The 14,153-nt window shown below is 44.9% G+C and overlaps 1 protein-coding gene across 5 annotated transcripts in view; it reads right to left on the bottom strand.

The window, feature by feature from the left end:
• The window catches only part of Wdfy4 (WDFY family member 4), a 275,656-nt gene that overhangs the window by 194,264 nt on the left and 67,239 nt on the right, over window positions 1-14,153 (bottom strand). For all 5 annotated transcript variants that reach the window (XM_013033730.1, XM_013033733.1, XM_013033734.1 and 2 more), the window contains 8 exons: window positions 11,192-11,406; window positions 10,524-10,600; window positions 9,780-9,999; window positions 9,296-9,372; window positions 7,794-8,015; window positions 5,726-5,904; window positions 3,478-3,709; window positions 1,342-1,487 (listed from right to left, as the gene is read on the bottom strand). In XM_013033730.1, the coding sequence (XP_012889184.1) occupies window positions 1,342-1,487; window positions 3,478-3,709; window positions 5,726-5,904; window positions 7,794-8,015; window positions 9,296-9,372; window positions 9,780-9,999; window positions 10,524-10,600; window positions 11,192-11,406 (1,368 nt within the window). The remainder of the gene's footprint in view (window positions 1-1,341; window positions 1,488-3,477; window positions 3,710-5,725; window positions 5,905-7,793; window positions 8,016-9,295; window positions 9,373-9,779; window positions 10,000-10,523; window positions 10,601-11,191; window positions 11,407-14,153) is intronic.

The raw sequence follows: 14,153 nt of genomic DNA, 5'->3' as shown, positions 1-14,153 counted from the left end.
TCAGGAGGTATTGAGATCTGAGGTTCTGCTTCAAAGCTACCCCAGGCAGGAAAATCAATGAGACTCTTATCTCCAATAAACTACACAGAAAGAGCCGGAAGTGGCACTGTGGCTCAAGTGGTAGAGTGCTAGCCTTGAGCTGAAGCGCTGAGGGACAGCACCCAGGCCCAGAGTTCAGGCCCCACGACCGGACCCAAAAAAAACAAAAAACAAAAAAACAAAGCAAAACCCAGCTGTGGCTGATTTCAGAGGAACAGAAAGAAAGGAGTCCTCACCCCCTTTATTGTAAAGTGTATTATACACCTAAGCTCAGCAAGATCTAGTTCCTGATTCCTTATCCTTTCTTTGAGGAAAGGGTAAAAAGAATATAAACTCACCTTTACAATAATTTTTTTTAAAAAATATAAACTAACCAGCCAAAATTAATCAGCATTAAAAACCAAAGAGATCTTTATGCCAGAATTGAACATCCTCATTTGCACATGCATTTGCTTATTGTTTTGCAAGTTTGCTATTTTTAAGAAATTACAACATGCTTAGCACCAATGGCTCATGCAATCAGAAGACTGATTAGCTATTATTACAGTTTGAAGGATCATAGTTTGAAGCCAGTTCAGGCAAAGAAGTCCATGAGACACCATCTTAAAAAAATAAAAACAAGCCAGCTGCAGTGGCTCATGCCTGTAATCCTAGCTACTCCGGAGGTTGAGATTCAATGATCCCAGTTGAAAGCCAATCTCAGAAGGATAAGACTCTTATCTCCAATTAATTACCAAAAGGCTGAAGTAGAGCGTTATGGCTCAAGTGATAGCCTTGAGCAAAAGAGGTCAAGGACAGCTCCCTGGCCCTGTAATCATACCCCAGGACTGGCACAAAAATACTTCAACAAGCAAAGTGAGAGGTATCACTCAAGTGGTAGAATGCCAGCTTAGCAAGCACAAGATCCTGAGTTCAAACCCTGGTACTACCAAAAAAACAAAATCAGAGCAACTAAAAAACCATTATGCAGCTTTGTTGAGTCAGGAGTATCCAGAAGGAAGAGCAGTAGTTTCTCTGTTATTGAGAATCTCTATGTATTGAGATCAGTCCATTTGTTCTTGTCCAGGAAGAGTACCCACTTACATCTCTGAGTAATTATAAATAAAAGATCTAGTCTTGGATGGTGCTAATGGGTGGAGAAGCACAGGACCTTTTAATAAATGAGGTGGGAGGTATGCAGGCACTGATACCCATCTACAAATGGACAGTTGTGAATTAGAGTTTACTCAGACGTTGGAAGCTGAAGCAAGCTATGAGATCAAACTTCTAACAGTGAACAGCAAATAGGGTTTGAAGCTGTACCTCCTTGGCGATCAGGCGGCTGTCCACCTCATTGTAGATGCTTCTGATGTTTGCTATGCTGGTGGTGGAGGAGCTGGACACATGAAGACCAAAGGAGATCTTTTCCTCTGCAACCAGGGGTGTGGCCTCACTGTTTGAGTCCTGTCCTATAGCAACACACCTTCAATCAGTCCTTGACTCCTTCATAGAGAAGGAAATAAATCCTCAAACAAATACCTGTAGTCCCCAGTTGCCAGTGGCTCATGTCTATAACTCTGGGGCTGAAATCTAAGGACTGCAATTCAAAGCCAGCCCGACAGAAAAATCCTTCAGACTCTTATCTCTAATTAACCACAAAAAAAATGGCAGAAGTAAAGGTGTAGCTCTAGTGGTAGAGTGCCAGCCTTGAGCAAAACAGCTAAAGAACAGCATCCAGGCCCTAAGTTCAAGCCCCAGTACTAGCATGAAAATAAAATGTATATACTACCATGCAACAAGGTAATCACTGAGAGGATGCTTTTGTTTTTACATTGGATGTTTTTGCATGCAGAGAGAAATCCTTCAAAGTGACCCTTTTATAAAAATAGAGGTGTTCCAGGTGGAAATTACCAGAGTATAAAACATTTAGCAGAGCCAGGCACTGGTGGCTCACACCTGTAATCCTAGCCAGCCCAAGTAGAAAAGTCCATCAGACTCTTATCTCCAATTAACCAAAAACCCAGAAGTAGAGCTGTGGTTCAAATGACAAAGTGCTAGCCTTGAACAAAAACAAATCTGCCAACTGAAAAGAAACTCAACTTCAACAAAAGGAAATAAGCTGGGCTGAAAGGCCTAGCATTTTTCTGGTAGTGAACATCCCGCCTAGAATTAGCACACTAGTTTTCCAAGGGAGTAAGAGCCAGAGTGTTAGTGACACTATGGGTATAGAATCAGTGAAACTTGACCTAGACCCATTGCTCTGGTCAATGCCATTTGCCACAGGAAATGAAGTTCAAACAAGACACGGGCTTGGAGACAGAAAACACTCAACAGCACTCAATTGCCCCTCACTGCGCACAAAGCCTCTACGCAGAGATGCATTTATCATTCTTCCCAGATGGGAACTGACCCCCTTGACTTAACGGAGCTCGGAGAGCAATGCTCCCTGCTTGAACAGCCAACAATCAATAATGAAAATGTGGATGTTTTGTCTGCCTGTTTAATAATTTAAGACAACAGTATACTTTAGTTAAAAAGCTTCTTCATTAAGAGGAATGTAGCTTATTTATCTCATGTCTTTCTCCCTTTGCCGATGGTATTACCCACTCACCTCTTCCATTAGATGCTTTTGGAGTTGAAACCTAAAGGATATTGTCATTTCCTTTTCTGTGACATTTTTGGTTAGGTTGTAAATATATAATGATCCAATTACAAAGGCTTTCCCTAATGATTGACCTGTGGTGAGTTCATTCTTTTTAAAAAAAAATTATACTTTTAGTTTCTTAAAGTAGTTGTAGGAGTTACCATTCAACAGATCATTTTATAAGTACAATGCAACATGATCAATGTCACCAATTTCATCATTCTCCCCCATTCTTCCCAATCTACTCCCTCTTCTAAATTTTCTTAGTATCATAGGACATACACCAAATATTATTACTGCATTCTCCCCCTCCCTTCCTCTCTTCCTTCATCTACCTGCCTACCTACTCCTCATACCTCTCAAGTGACAGTTTCCCAGTATTCATTTTGTTGGACTGTGAGTTCATTTTTTAAGGAATTACATTTGAATTCTCCCTTGCACATTTCATATTTATGTTAATATATTTGTGTTCACTTGCATACAACTTGTATATGTTTACTTGTACATTTATAAAGTAGTTCTAATTTCCACATATGAGAGAGACCATAATTGTCCCTTGTCTTTCTAGGCCTGACTTACTTAACATTTTTTTCCAGATCCATCCATTTCTTTGCAAATGTACTAATCTTTCTAATGGTTGAATAAAATGTGGTATATATACCCTATTTGAGGGGCATGTGGGTTGTTTTCATACCTTGGCTATGGTGAACAGTACAGCAATGAACATGGTTGTGTAAGTGGCTTTATGCTATAAATAACTAGAAGTCCATTTAAAAGCTATCAGCGAGAACATCATAAATCAAAACACTCCATACCTTGATCATGCACAGCTTGAAAGTTACCACAGTATCTTGGGCCAAGTTTGATAATAACTTCTAGAGTATCCAATGATATGGCTTCATCAAAGAGGTATGCAGGGCCAAGACGCCAAACTAATGATGACTTTTGTTTCCAAATTCTTGGGGTTGCAATATAGCCATAAACATCCACAAACGAAGATGGATCCATTGCAAGGAAAGGTCCTGGTAAGGCCTGAATATACAGCATCTGTTAAAATATGAATGATGGAAGAAATAAGTGGTGTTAAGCCTCAGAATTAATAAAGCACATGTCTAATGACATGGCATAATGAACCTCATTCTTATTTCAAAATAAAACTTCAGTTTTATCTAAAGATTTAAAATAGCAACTGAAATCCAAGAAATATACAGTAAAACAACCTGCAAAATGTAGACAAAAATAAAATACTAATGATCCCTGTGGAGACAATTTTGATAAGAAATGTCAAAATAAATGCAATGTTAATTATCCTTATATAGTCATCCCACTAAGAACTTTAGTGTTTATTAATAAAGTTTTATGTACTGACAATATGTATACAGCTTAGAAAAGAAGAGTCTCTGTTTGCAGGTGACATGTTCATGGAGAATTTTTTTTTCCTTTAGTCCATCATGGGGCTTGAACTCTGGGTTTGGGCACTGTCCCTGCACTCTTCAGCTCAAGGCCAGCACTCTACCACTTCCGCCACAGTGTCACTTCTGGTTTTCTAGTGGTTTATTAGAGATAAGAGTCTCACGGACTTTCCTGTTCGGGCTGGCTTTGAACCGCGATCCTCAGATCTCAGCCTCCTGAGTAGCTAGGATTACAGGTGTGAGCCACTGGCACCCAGCTGAGAAATTTTTTTTGACTGGGGCTTGAACTCAGGGCCTGTGCACTGTCCCTGAACTCTTTTGCCCAAGACTAGCACTCTACCACTTTGGGCTACAGTGCCACTCCTAGTTTACTGGTGGTTAATTGGACATAAGAATCTCACAGACTTTCCTGCCTCTGCTGGCTTTGAAGTATGATCAGCAGATTTCAGTCTCCTGAGTAGCTTAGATTTCAGGTGTGAGCCACTGGTGCCTGGCTAACCTCGTGTTTCTTAACCTGAGACGCTGTGCCCCTCATGCTACATTAGACAGTATCTGGAGGAAATCTGGGTGGTCACAATGGGGACATGGCGAGAGAACTTTGCTATGACATCTAGCATCTAATTAAACACTTAATTGACACAGAAAAAAAACAGGATCCCACTATAAAGATTTTTATCATCCCTAAATGTCAACACTACATAAGCTGAAAATTGTGAATGAAGGTGCTTCATTCTGCCTGCATATTAGAACAAAGAAAATATGAACATTCTAGTGACTGGTCAGATTATCTACCCTCAGCAGTTCTGGTATGGGATATAGGCAGTGTTTGATTTAAAAAGGCTATGTTGCTGGGTGCTGGTAACATAGCTACTCAGGAGGCTGAATTCTGAGCACCATGGTTCAAAAATAATGTGCAGAAAAGTCTATAAGACTCTTATCTCCAATTAACCCCCCTCCAAAAAAACCCTGTAAGTGGAGCTGTGGTTCAAGTGGCAGAACACTAACTTTGAGCAAAAAAGCTGAGACAAATACCTAGACTCTGAGTTCATGTCCCAGTAGTGGCAGCAAGAGAAAAATTGTAGAATGTAGATGTTCTTTCTGGAGCCTGAGTGGAAGGCTAGCTGCCCAGGAGGGCCTCCCCTCCCTGACCTCCTTAGGCCCTTTGATAAGGGCTGCTTATATAGCACCCTGCCAGCTCTTGGTCTCCATGGCCTACCTCCTTTGTATTTTTGTCTTAAATAGGAAAGGTTGTTGGTGTCTTACTCCTAAGGGGACTGTATATACTCCTGTGTTGGTCTTGCCAGGAAGCTTCTAGAAAAGTTCAACCTTAAGTCCTACCCAGGCCTTCCTGGGAAATCTGCACTTCCAAGTGCTTTATGCACTCCAGAAATGGGTACTACCTTCTTATGAAGTTTCCTACAGATCTAGCCCCTTGTCCTGACTTCTTTCCTGGTCCTCTGACCTTCAACCCCCTTTCTAAGCTTGCCCATTTTAGGTGTGAGCTCAGGCAATATCCCCACAGCAAGAGGGAATTGTATTAGACATCAAACCTGCTGCCAGGAGAGAACACAGACCTGAACCAGGGCCGTACCAGGTGGCAGGGCTGGAAGGCAGGGTCATGGGTCAAATACCACTTAGGGGATGATCTCACCTTGGCCAAGCCAATGGCCTGTCCATCCAGATAGGTGGAGACAGTGCAATTTCTTTTCATTTCCTTGGTGACCACCACAGCCAGGTGATGCCACTGACCACAAGCCAGATGCTGACCACACCTGACCTGAAGCTGGCGTCCTGCAGAGGGCTCACCCTCGTCCTCAGGTTCCATGATATCTTCAAGACAAAGCAAAGGCTGGGCATTTGATGTTATAGTGAGCTGAGAGTGACTGGGGTAAGCTACAGAACCCCTGGAGTCATGATCTACACCTTCACTCCTCTGTGTGTGTGTGAGAGAGAGAGACAGAAACAGAGACAAAGAGAGTCCTGGGGCTTAAACTCGGGTCCTGGGGCTTAAACTTGGGACCTGTGTACTGTCCTTTAGCTCTTTTGCTCAAGGCTAACACTCTGCCACTGGAACCACAATTTACTTGGGCTTTTTATTTTTATTTTTTGGAGTTCAAGTAGAGATAAGGATCTCACAGACTTTTCTGCCTGAGTTGGCTTCAAATCATGATCTCACATCACAGCCTCCTTAGAGTAGCATGGACTACAGGGATGAGCCACCAGCTCTCAGGTTAGGCCTTGACTCTTCAATAACGAAAACAAACAACTGCACCAGTGGTTGACCTCAGACCCATGCCAGATGCTGGTTTTAGTCATTAAGTTCAGTTAGTGTTCCCAACAACCCTATGAGTAGAAGCCAACATCACATAACTAAAATTCCCCCAGAAGCCAGGCCTTAGCCACAAGCTAACCCATATAAGGTGGCTCCCAATGACCATGTGCAGGCCATCTCCTAAGAAGGAGAGAGCTCATCAGTCTTTCTGGGGGCCAACAGTACCCCCTATTCTCTGGGCCTTCCACAAGATTTGCTGAGGTAGCAGCTCTCAGGATACACAGGAGGCAAAGGGGGCTAGAGTACCATGGGCTTGGCTCTCTCAGGCAGGTGAGCTTAAAGAACAAAGGCAGAGCCCAGAGTTGCCTAAGGGAGCCTCACTGAAGAAAGCTCAGGCTCCTGGGTGCCCAGGGTTATCAGCCTGCCAGAGCACCCACCAGCTGTGTGAACCACAGGGGTGTTTGTGGACATGTCTATGGCCACCTCAGCTCCGACTCAGCTCTGTTTTTTCCTGCACAAGCCTTGCTCAGGAGGTCATTCAGCCTTTGTCCATTAGGCAAATCTCCCAATCTATGATCACTCTGGAGTGACTAAGTTATGTTTCTCGAAAACCACTGAGTATTCAAGAACTATAAAGCCACCCAGAGCTCAGGCCACAGTGGCTCATAATAAATATGTATAAATATGTATATAGATAAAAGCCAGGAGCTAGGGCTGGGAAGGTGGCTCAGTGGTAGAGCGCTTGCCTTGCATGCCTGAGGCCCTGGGTTCAATCCCTCAGCACCACATAAGCAAAAAGAAAAAAGCCAGAAGTGGTGCTGTGGCTCAAATGGTAGAGCACTAGCCTTGAGCTGAAGAGCTGAGGGACAGCGCCCAGGCCCAGAGTTCAGGCCCCACGATTGGACCCCCCCCCAAAAAAGAGCCAGGAGCTAGTGGCTCACATCTGTAGTCCTAGCTACTCAGGAGGCTGAAATCTAAGCATTGTAGTTTGAAGCCAGACAGGGCAGAAAAGTCCATGAAACTGAGCTCTAATTAACTGCCCCAAAAAAGCCTGAAGCAGAGCTGTGGCTCAAGTGGCAGATCACTAATCTTGAGGAAAAAAATAATCAGGGATAGCACCCAGTCCCTGAATCCAAGCCCCAGGATCAGCATAGACAGAAAGAGAGAGAGAGACAGAGACAGAGAGACAGAGACATACAGACAGACAGATCGACTGACTGACAAAGGTAGGTAGATAGATGATAGACAGACACATAGATAAGTATAGAGATCTATTTCAATATATATTTAGATATGTACCAAGTGTGGAACCCAAGAGAACCAAGTCAAATGACAAAGAGAAATGGGCAGATATCAAGCTTCCAAGCACGCCTGTGCCTTGTGCTTGTAATTCAGTCTTATTCCCCTTAAATGTGAGTGAAACCAGCTTCAACCCTCAGTGCCTTACCCAGGGGCTGAAACTCTCTCTCTTCTGTAGACACAACTAAAGAGAGGTCATCCGGACAGAGGCTGATAGAAAAGCAGACGAAGGGCTGCTCCGTCCTGGCCAGGTGTCGCACCAGGGTCAGAAAGCGCAGTGGGTGGCCCTCAGTGACAGTGGCCTGCTGGCTAATCAGGAACCAGCAGGAGAAGGTCAGGCCTCCGGGTGGAGGGAATGATCTGGAAGCACCTGGGAAGCACACAAGCACAGCTCATCTCGCAGCTCTGAACTCAGCTCTGCTGTGCACCTACTAGATGCAGGCATGGAGTCTGTCAACCCCCAAGCCCACTTCATCCCAACTCCACAAGGCAGCGGGACACCATGTGTCATCATTCAGATTTGGCAGAAGACACTCAGAAGAAGTAAGTAATGCTTACTTGTAATCCTAGCTCCTCAGGAGGCTAAGATCTGATGATCGCCGTTCATCTCCAAAACCAGAAGTGGAGCTGTGACTCAAAGTGGTAGAGTACTAGCTTTGAGTGAAAGAGCTCAGGGCCTGAGCTCAAGCCCCAGGACCACCACCACCAAAAACAACAAAAATCTTTGGAAGGCGATGTGGCTCACTCTAGAGATGCCCCCATGCTCTCTCATAACAGAGTTGGAGGGACAGACAGGCACCGTCCTCGCTAAGTGGCATCAGCAGCCATCCTGGCATACTTGGTGCCTGGCTCATACGGAAGGAGGTTTGCCCTCCACTGATGGGCCAGAGGGCAATGGCTTTCAGCACCATGTTCCCACAGAATCCCAACGTCTGGTTCTCCCGTTGGTCTCCATCAGCACTGAGCCTGCACTGTCCTGCCAGGTAGGTTTTCATCTAAGCACCATGCGATGCAAAGTAAGTGTGCCCCGTGTGACTTCCCTTCCCCCATTCCCAGAAGCCATCTGCCAAGGTCCAGTCCATTCTTCTCTTTTCTTGTCTTTTGTGTGTGTTGGTCCTAGGGCTTGAACTCGGGGCCTGGGTGCTGTCCTGAGCTTTTTGCTCCAGGCTAGCACTCTCTACCACTTGAGCTACTGCTCCACGTACAACTTCTCTTTGGTGGATAATTGGAGATAAGTCTCACAGAGGTTTCTGTCTAGGTTGACTTGGAACCATGATCCTCAGATCTCAGCCTCCTGAGTGGCTAGGAGTGGCCCCCAGTTTCTGGTCCATTCTTGGTGGTTATCTGTCCAGAACTCACAATTCTCTCTAATTCAACTATACATGGCACCAGCAGGATGAATTGGGTGCAGGCTGACTGACAGAGTCGCCTCTCAGGCCACTGACACTAAGTGAGCCCTGGGGACACAGTGAGCAGGACACTTCCTCTGAGATGTGAGTGAACACACGTGGTAGCTCACATACAGATTCTCAGGCCCCAAAGGAGCCTCATGCTTTCTGAATACACCAATTGGAAATCTGTAGCCAAGAATTACCTGAGGATTTATTCCTGGGGCCAGATGAAGAACAAAGCCACTTGGGAGATCCCTACCTGTCCCAATTCCTCCAGAGACAGAGTACTCCGTGCTGGTCCCCATGACTGTCGACAAGGTCGGAATAAACAGACAGCTTGAAATAAGAAAACATCCAGTCACTGGACTGCAAGCCAACGTCTTGCATCCACACTGCCAGCCTGAGCCATGTCATGATCCTAATGCAGGGATTTTTGTACCCCTCCTCCACCATCAGGGCCCACAGACAGAAAGTAACTGGTGCTGGTAGGGTACCCCAAAGGGAATAATCTACATTGGAAGCTAGACAGGGCAGCAGGGCTTTCTAGGAGCAGCATAACAAGGAAAGAAGGGTCCTCCATGGTAGAGAGACACTGTCCCTCTGGGAAAGCCAATAGCTACAGGACTAGCTACTATTTAGACCATTTATCTTCTTGAGGGACTTTATAATCAATGTTCAAATTCATCAGTGGCACTAGAAAACACTACCAAGCCATTTTCAAAATATGTAAAAGTCAGTCGCACCCATAACCTTCCACAGACATGTCAAATTCCACAAAGGATGGAGCCAGGGTGGCCCTCTGGGACTGCAGGTTGCGCGGGGAGGTCATGGAGATGAGGCTCATGGCCGTCTGAAGGGCAGTGGTGGAATCCTGGCAGGCCCCCGGAGACCTGAGCTCCACTCCAGGGCATGGGCTGGTATCCGCAGGGCCCTCAGCTTTGCCTGGATCTGCTGCCTGTGACCCTGAAGCAACAAACAAGAGAAGATGTGTCCTCCCTCCGCTCTTTTCCACACTGTGTTTTGGGGTGGTATCCCCAAGGGACCTGTCACAACTCGGAGGGGGCTTTCTGTAGGTCACCAGGAATTGCCATAACAAAGCCCTATCTCTGTTGATTTTCTTTTAATTTTTTTTCCAGTGCCAGTTTGAACTTATGGTCTGGGCACACTCCATGAGCTTTTTTTTGCTCAAGGCTAGCACTCTACCACATGAGCCACAGCTCCATTTGAGGCTTTTTGGAGGTTAATTAGAGATGAGTCTCACAGACTTTCCTGCCTGAGCTGGCTTTGAGTCATGTTCCTCAGATCTCAGTCTCCTAAGTAGCCAGGATTATAGTCATGAGATACCAGTGTCTGCTTGCTCCATGTTTTTTAATCTGTCTGCTTTCCCTCTGTTATAAATGATTTTTTCACTAGGAATGAGAATTCCTTTGCATTCCATTAAGCCACTGTTTTTCTTCCCCCCACCTCACCTAAGCAATCACACTCACCTCTGTGCCCTTGAGGAGAACTGAGGATTTTTGTTGCAGCTGGCAGAGGTAGGTGAATTCCGAGGCCAAGAAATTGTCTGAATATTACAACACACAAGAGAACCAAGTGAAGATATTCAGCCAGCAAAACGTTTCCAGATCGCTTCTCTAGGTGTTCAGTGTCCCTGATTCTGTCTTCCTTTGCCTTGAAATGCTGTTTCCAACAGCCATGCAGTAGCCCATCCCTTCCTGCGACCCAGCCCAGAGAGCTGACAAAGCTAGATGTCTCAACTACACCTTGTGTTGTACATTGTTTGCAAACTTTTGTTGTTTTGTTTGTTACTAGTCCCAGGATTTGAATTCACAGCCTCATACCCTCTCTTCTTGCATATGAGGTGCTTTTGTTTTTGTTATTTTTTGTGTTAGTCCTGGAGCTTGAACTCAAGAGCCTGAGCGCTGTCCCTGAGCTTCTTTTGCTCAAGGCCAACACTCTACCACTTGAGCCACAGTGACACTTCTAGCTATTTGCTGGTTCATGAAGATCAGAGTCTTAGGGACTTTCCTGCCTGGGATGGCTTTGAACCATGATCTTCAGATCTCAACCTCCTAAGAAGCTAGAATTATAGGTGTGAGCCACCAGTATCCACCTGACTCTGTCATATTTACTGCTTAGCGCACACAGTTGGTACCTTAGCATGTCTGGTTCGATGGCTTGGGAAGCAAGCTTTTCAAAGATTCGGATGAGGAGAGAGTGCAGGGGGCTGCTGCTGGTGCTTAGGGACTTGCGGCAGGAGGTCATGAGTGCCCGGAGCATCCCTGCCTCACACATGACCTGGCGGTTCTTCTCTGACTTCACCAGGGACTGGAGGTAGCTGGCCATGGAGCACTGTATCTCCTGGGAGAGCTAGAAAGTAACCAAAGTAAGCCATGAGCCCTTGAAGGACAAACAGCCTGTGGGTCAGTTTGGCAGGATTCTAACTCTATCCGAGATTGGTGACGGAACAAACAGATGGCAGCCACCACAACCACGCACCTGTGCTGTCCCGTGCTGTCCTCAACTGCTACCGCAGGCCCAGGGAGGCCAGACCAGGGAAGGACCTGATCTGCTACAGTAAGTTTCTGGCCAGGGCACAGACTGAGAAGGAAGGCACATGGGAACCTAGAAGCTGGGTCAGCTCTTAGACATGGGGTGTTAGACCCACATGATGTTAGAAATGTTTCTGAATTAATCACTAGCATGGAAAAGTCTGAAGATTCCACATAAAAATCCCATCTTGGGGCTAGGAAGGTGGCTCAGTGGTAGAGCGCTTGCCTTGCATGCATGAGGCCCTGGGTTCGATTCCTTAGCATCACATAAGAAAAAAGAAAAAAGCCGGAAGTGACGCTGTGGCTCAAGTGGTAGAGCGCTAGCCTTGAGTTGAAAGAGCTGAGGGACAGCACCCAGGCCCAGAGTTCAGGCCCCACAACCGGACCCAAAAAAAAAAAAAATCCCATCTTAAAGATGGGAAGACTTTATTGTGCAGGCTTGTATCCTTGGGTCAAAAAACGTCACTGGCAACCAGGTGTCAGTGGCTCACACCTGTAATCCTAGGTACCAAGGATGTTGAGATCTAAGGATCAAGGTTCAAAGCCAGCTAGGGCAGGAAAGACTATGGGATTCTTCCCTGAACAGGAAGTGGAGCTAACGCTCAAGTGGTAAAGTGCCAGCTTTAAGAAAAAAAATGTTCAAGGATAGTGCTCAGGTCCTGAGTTTAAGCCCTAGGATCAGCACTAGAAAATTAACAAACTGTTTAAAAAAAATAGAGTCTCTCGGAACTATCCACATTCTGTCTCCTCATTAAGACTTGTTATCCAAAGTGAGAGGGATGCCAATTGGACCTGAGTGGGATTTTGCTTGATATGGAGAATGATATTGATGCCACACCCAGACCTCTAGTTGTTGTTGTTGTTGTTGGTTGTTGTTGTTTTGCTGGTCCTAGGGCCCAGACACAGTCCCTGAGCTTTTTTTGTTCAAAGCTAACACTCTACCACTTGAACCACAGCTCCACTTCCAGCATTTTGGGTGATTAGTTGGAGTTAAGGGTCTCACAGATTTTCCTGCCCAGACTGGCTCTGAACTGCAATCCTCAAGTCTCAGGCTTCTGAGTAGCTAGAATTACAGACATGAGGCACTGGCTCCCAATGCAGGACTCTTTTTCCAGGTGGGTGGTATGTCTATCACGGCTGCCCCTGCTCTGAAGGCCTGCACTCTACCAGATAGGAGCTGCTCTTGCTCAGAGACAATGTGACCCCTGTATATATCTACACCTGTGTACAGCTACATGTACACAGGTAGGCATGCACACATGTAACATACTTGTGTGCATTCATGCATGTGAATACATACCCATACATACCTGACCCACTCCCCACACACACACACACCAGCTTGTGACTTATAAAATTGGCCCTCTCCAGACTTTAAAACGCAGCTCAGGCTTTCCAGCCCACCGTTATGGCTCAAGATAAAATTAGATAACAACTTAATGGCAAAAAACTAAAGCCATTTCCTCTAAATTCAGGGACAAGACAAGGATGTCCACTTTCTCCACTTCTCTTCAATTTAGTTTTAGAATGCCTAGCTACAGCAATAAGACAAATGCAAACATAAAGGGGATCCAAATAGGGAAAGATGAGGTAAAACTTTCCTCCTTTGCAGATGACATGATCTTGTATTTAAATCACCCCCATGGACTCCACTCCTAAGGTACTCAAGCTAATCCAAAATTATAAATTAACTCTCAAAAATCAATGGCTTTTCTGTATACCAACAATGAGAAAAGCACAGCTGAAATCAGGAAAGCGACTCCTTTTGTAATAGCCCCACAAAAAAATAATAAAATACTAGGAGTTAACTAAAGAAATGAAGGACCTCTATGATAAAAACTTTAAAAACCTGAAAAAAAAGAAATTAAGGCAGAACTAAGGAAGTGGAAAAACCTCCCATGCTCCTGGATTGGGAGGATTAACATCGTGAAAATGGCAATACTGCCAAAGGCTATCTACAAATTCAATGCCATATCTATCAACATCCCAACTTCATTCTTCAATGAAATAGAAGAAGCAATCCAAAAATTCATATGTAACAATAAAAGACCCCAAATAGCAAAAACAATCCTTAGCAGAAAGAACAGTGCTGGAGGAATATCAATTCCAAACTTCAAACTCTACTACAAAGCCATAATAATCAAAAAAGCTTGGTACTGGCAGAAGAACAGACCTGAGGACCAATGGAATAGAACTGAAGACCCAGAAATGAACCCACAGACCTACAGCCACCTAATCTTGGATAAGGGAGCTTAAAAAACGGAATGGAAGAAAGACGGCCTCTTCAGTAAATGGTGCTGACAAAACTGGTTAAACACCTGTAGAAAACTAAAGCTAGATCCTAATATATCACTCTGCTCCAGAATCAACTCCAAATGGATCAAAGACCTCAAAGTCAAAGCAACACCCTAGAAACATTACAGGAAGAAATAGGAGAAACTTTAGGGCTCCTTGGCACAGTCCAAAACATAACACATCAAAGAAAGGTTGGACAAATGGGATTGCATGAAGTTGCAGAGCTTCTGCATGGCAAAGGACATAGCTAGCAAGATCAATAGAAAGCCC

This window comes from Dipodomys ordii, unplaced genomic scaffold (assembly GCF_000151885.1).
Source record: "Dipodomys ordii isolate 6190 unplaced genomic scaffold, Dord_2.0 Scaffold176, whole genome shotgun sequence".
Classification (NCBI taxonomy): domain Eukaryota; kingdom Metazoa; phylum Chordata; class Mammalia; order Rodentia; family Heteromyidae; genus Dipodomys; species Dipodomys ordii.
The sequence above is the reverse complement of the archived record's forward strand: the minus strand, read 5'-3'. Positions and strand labels throughout refer to the sequence as shown.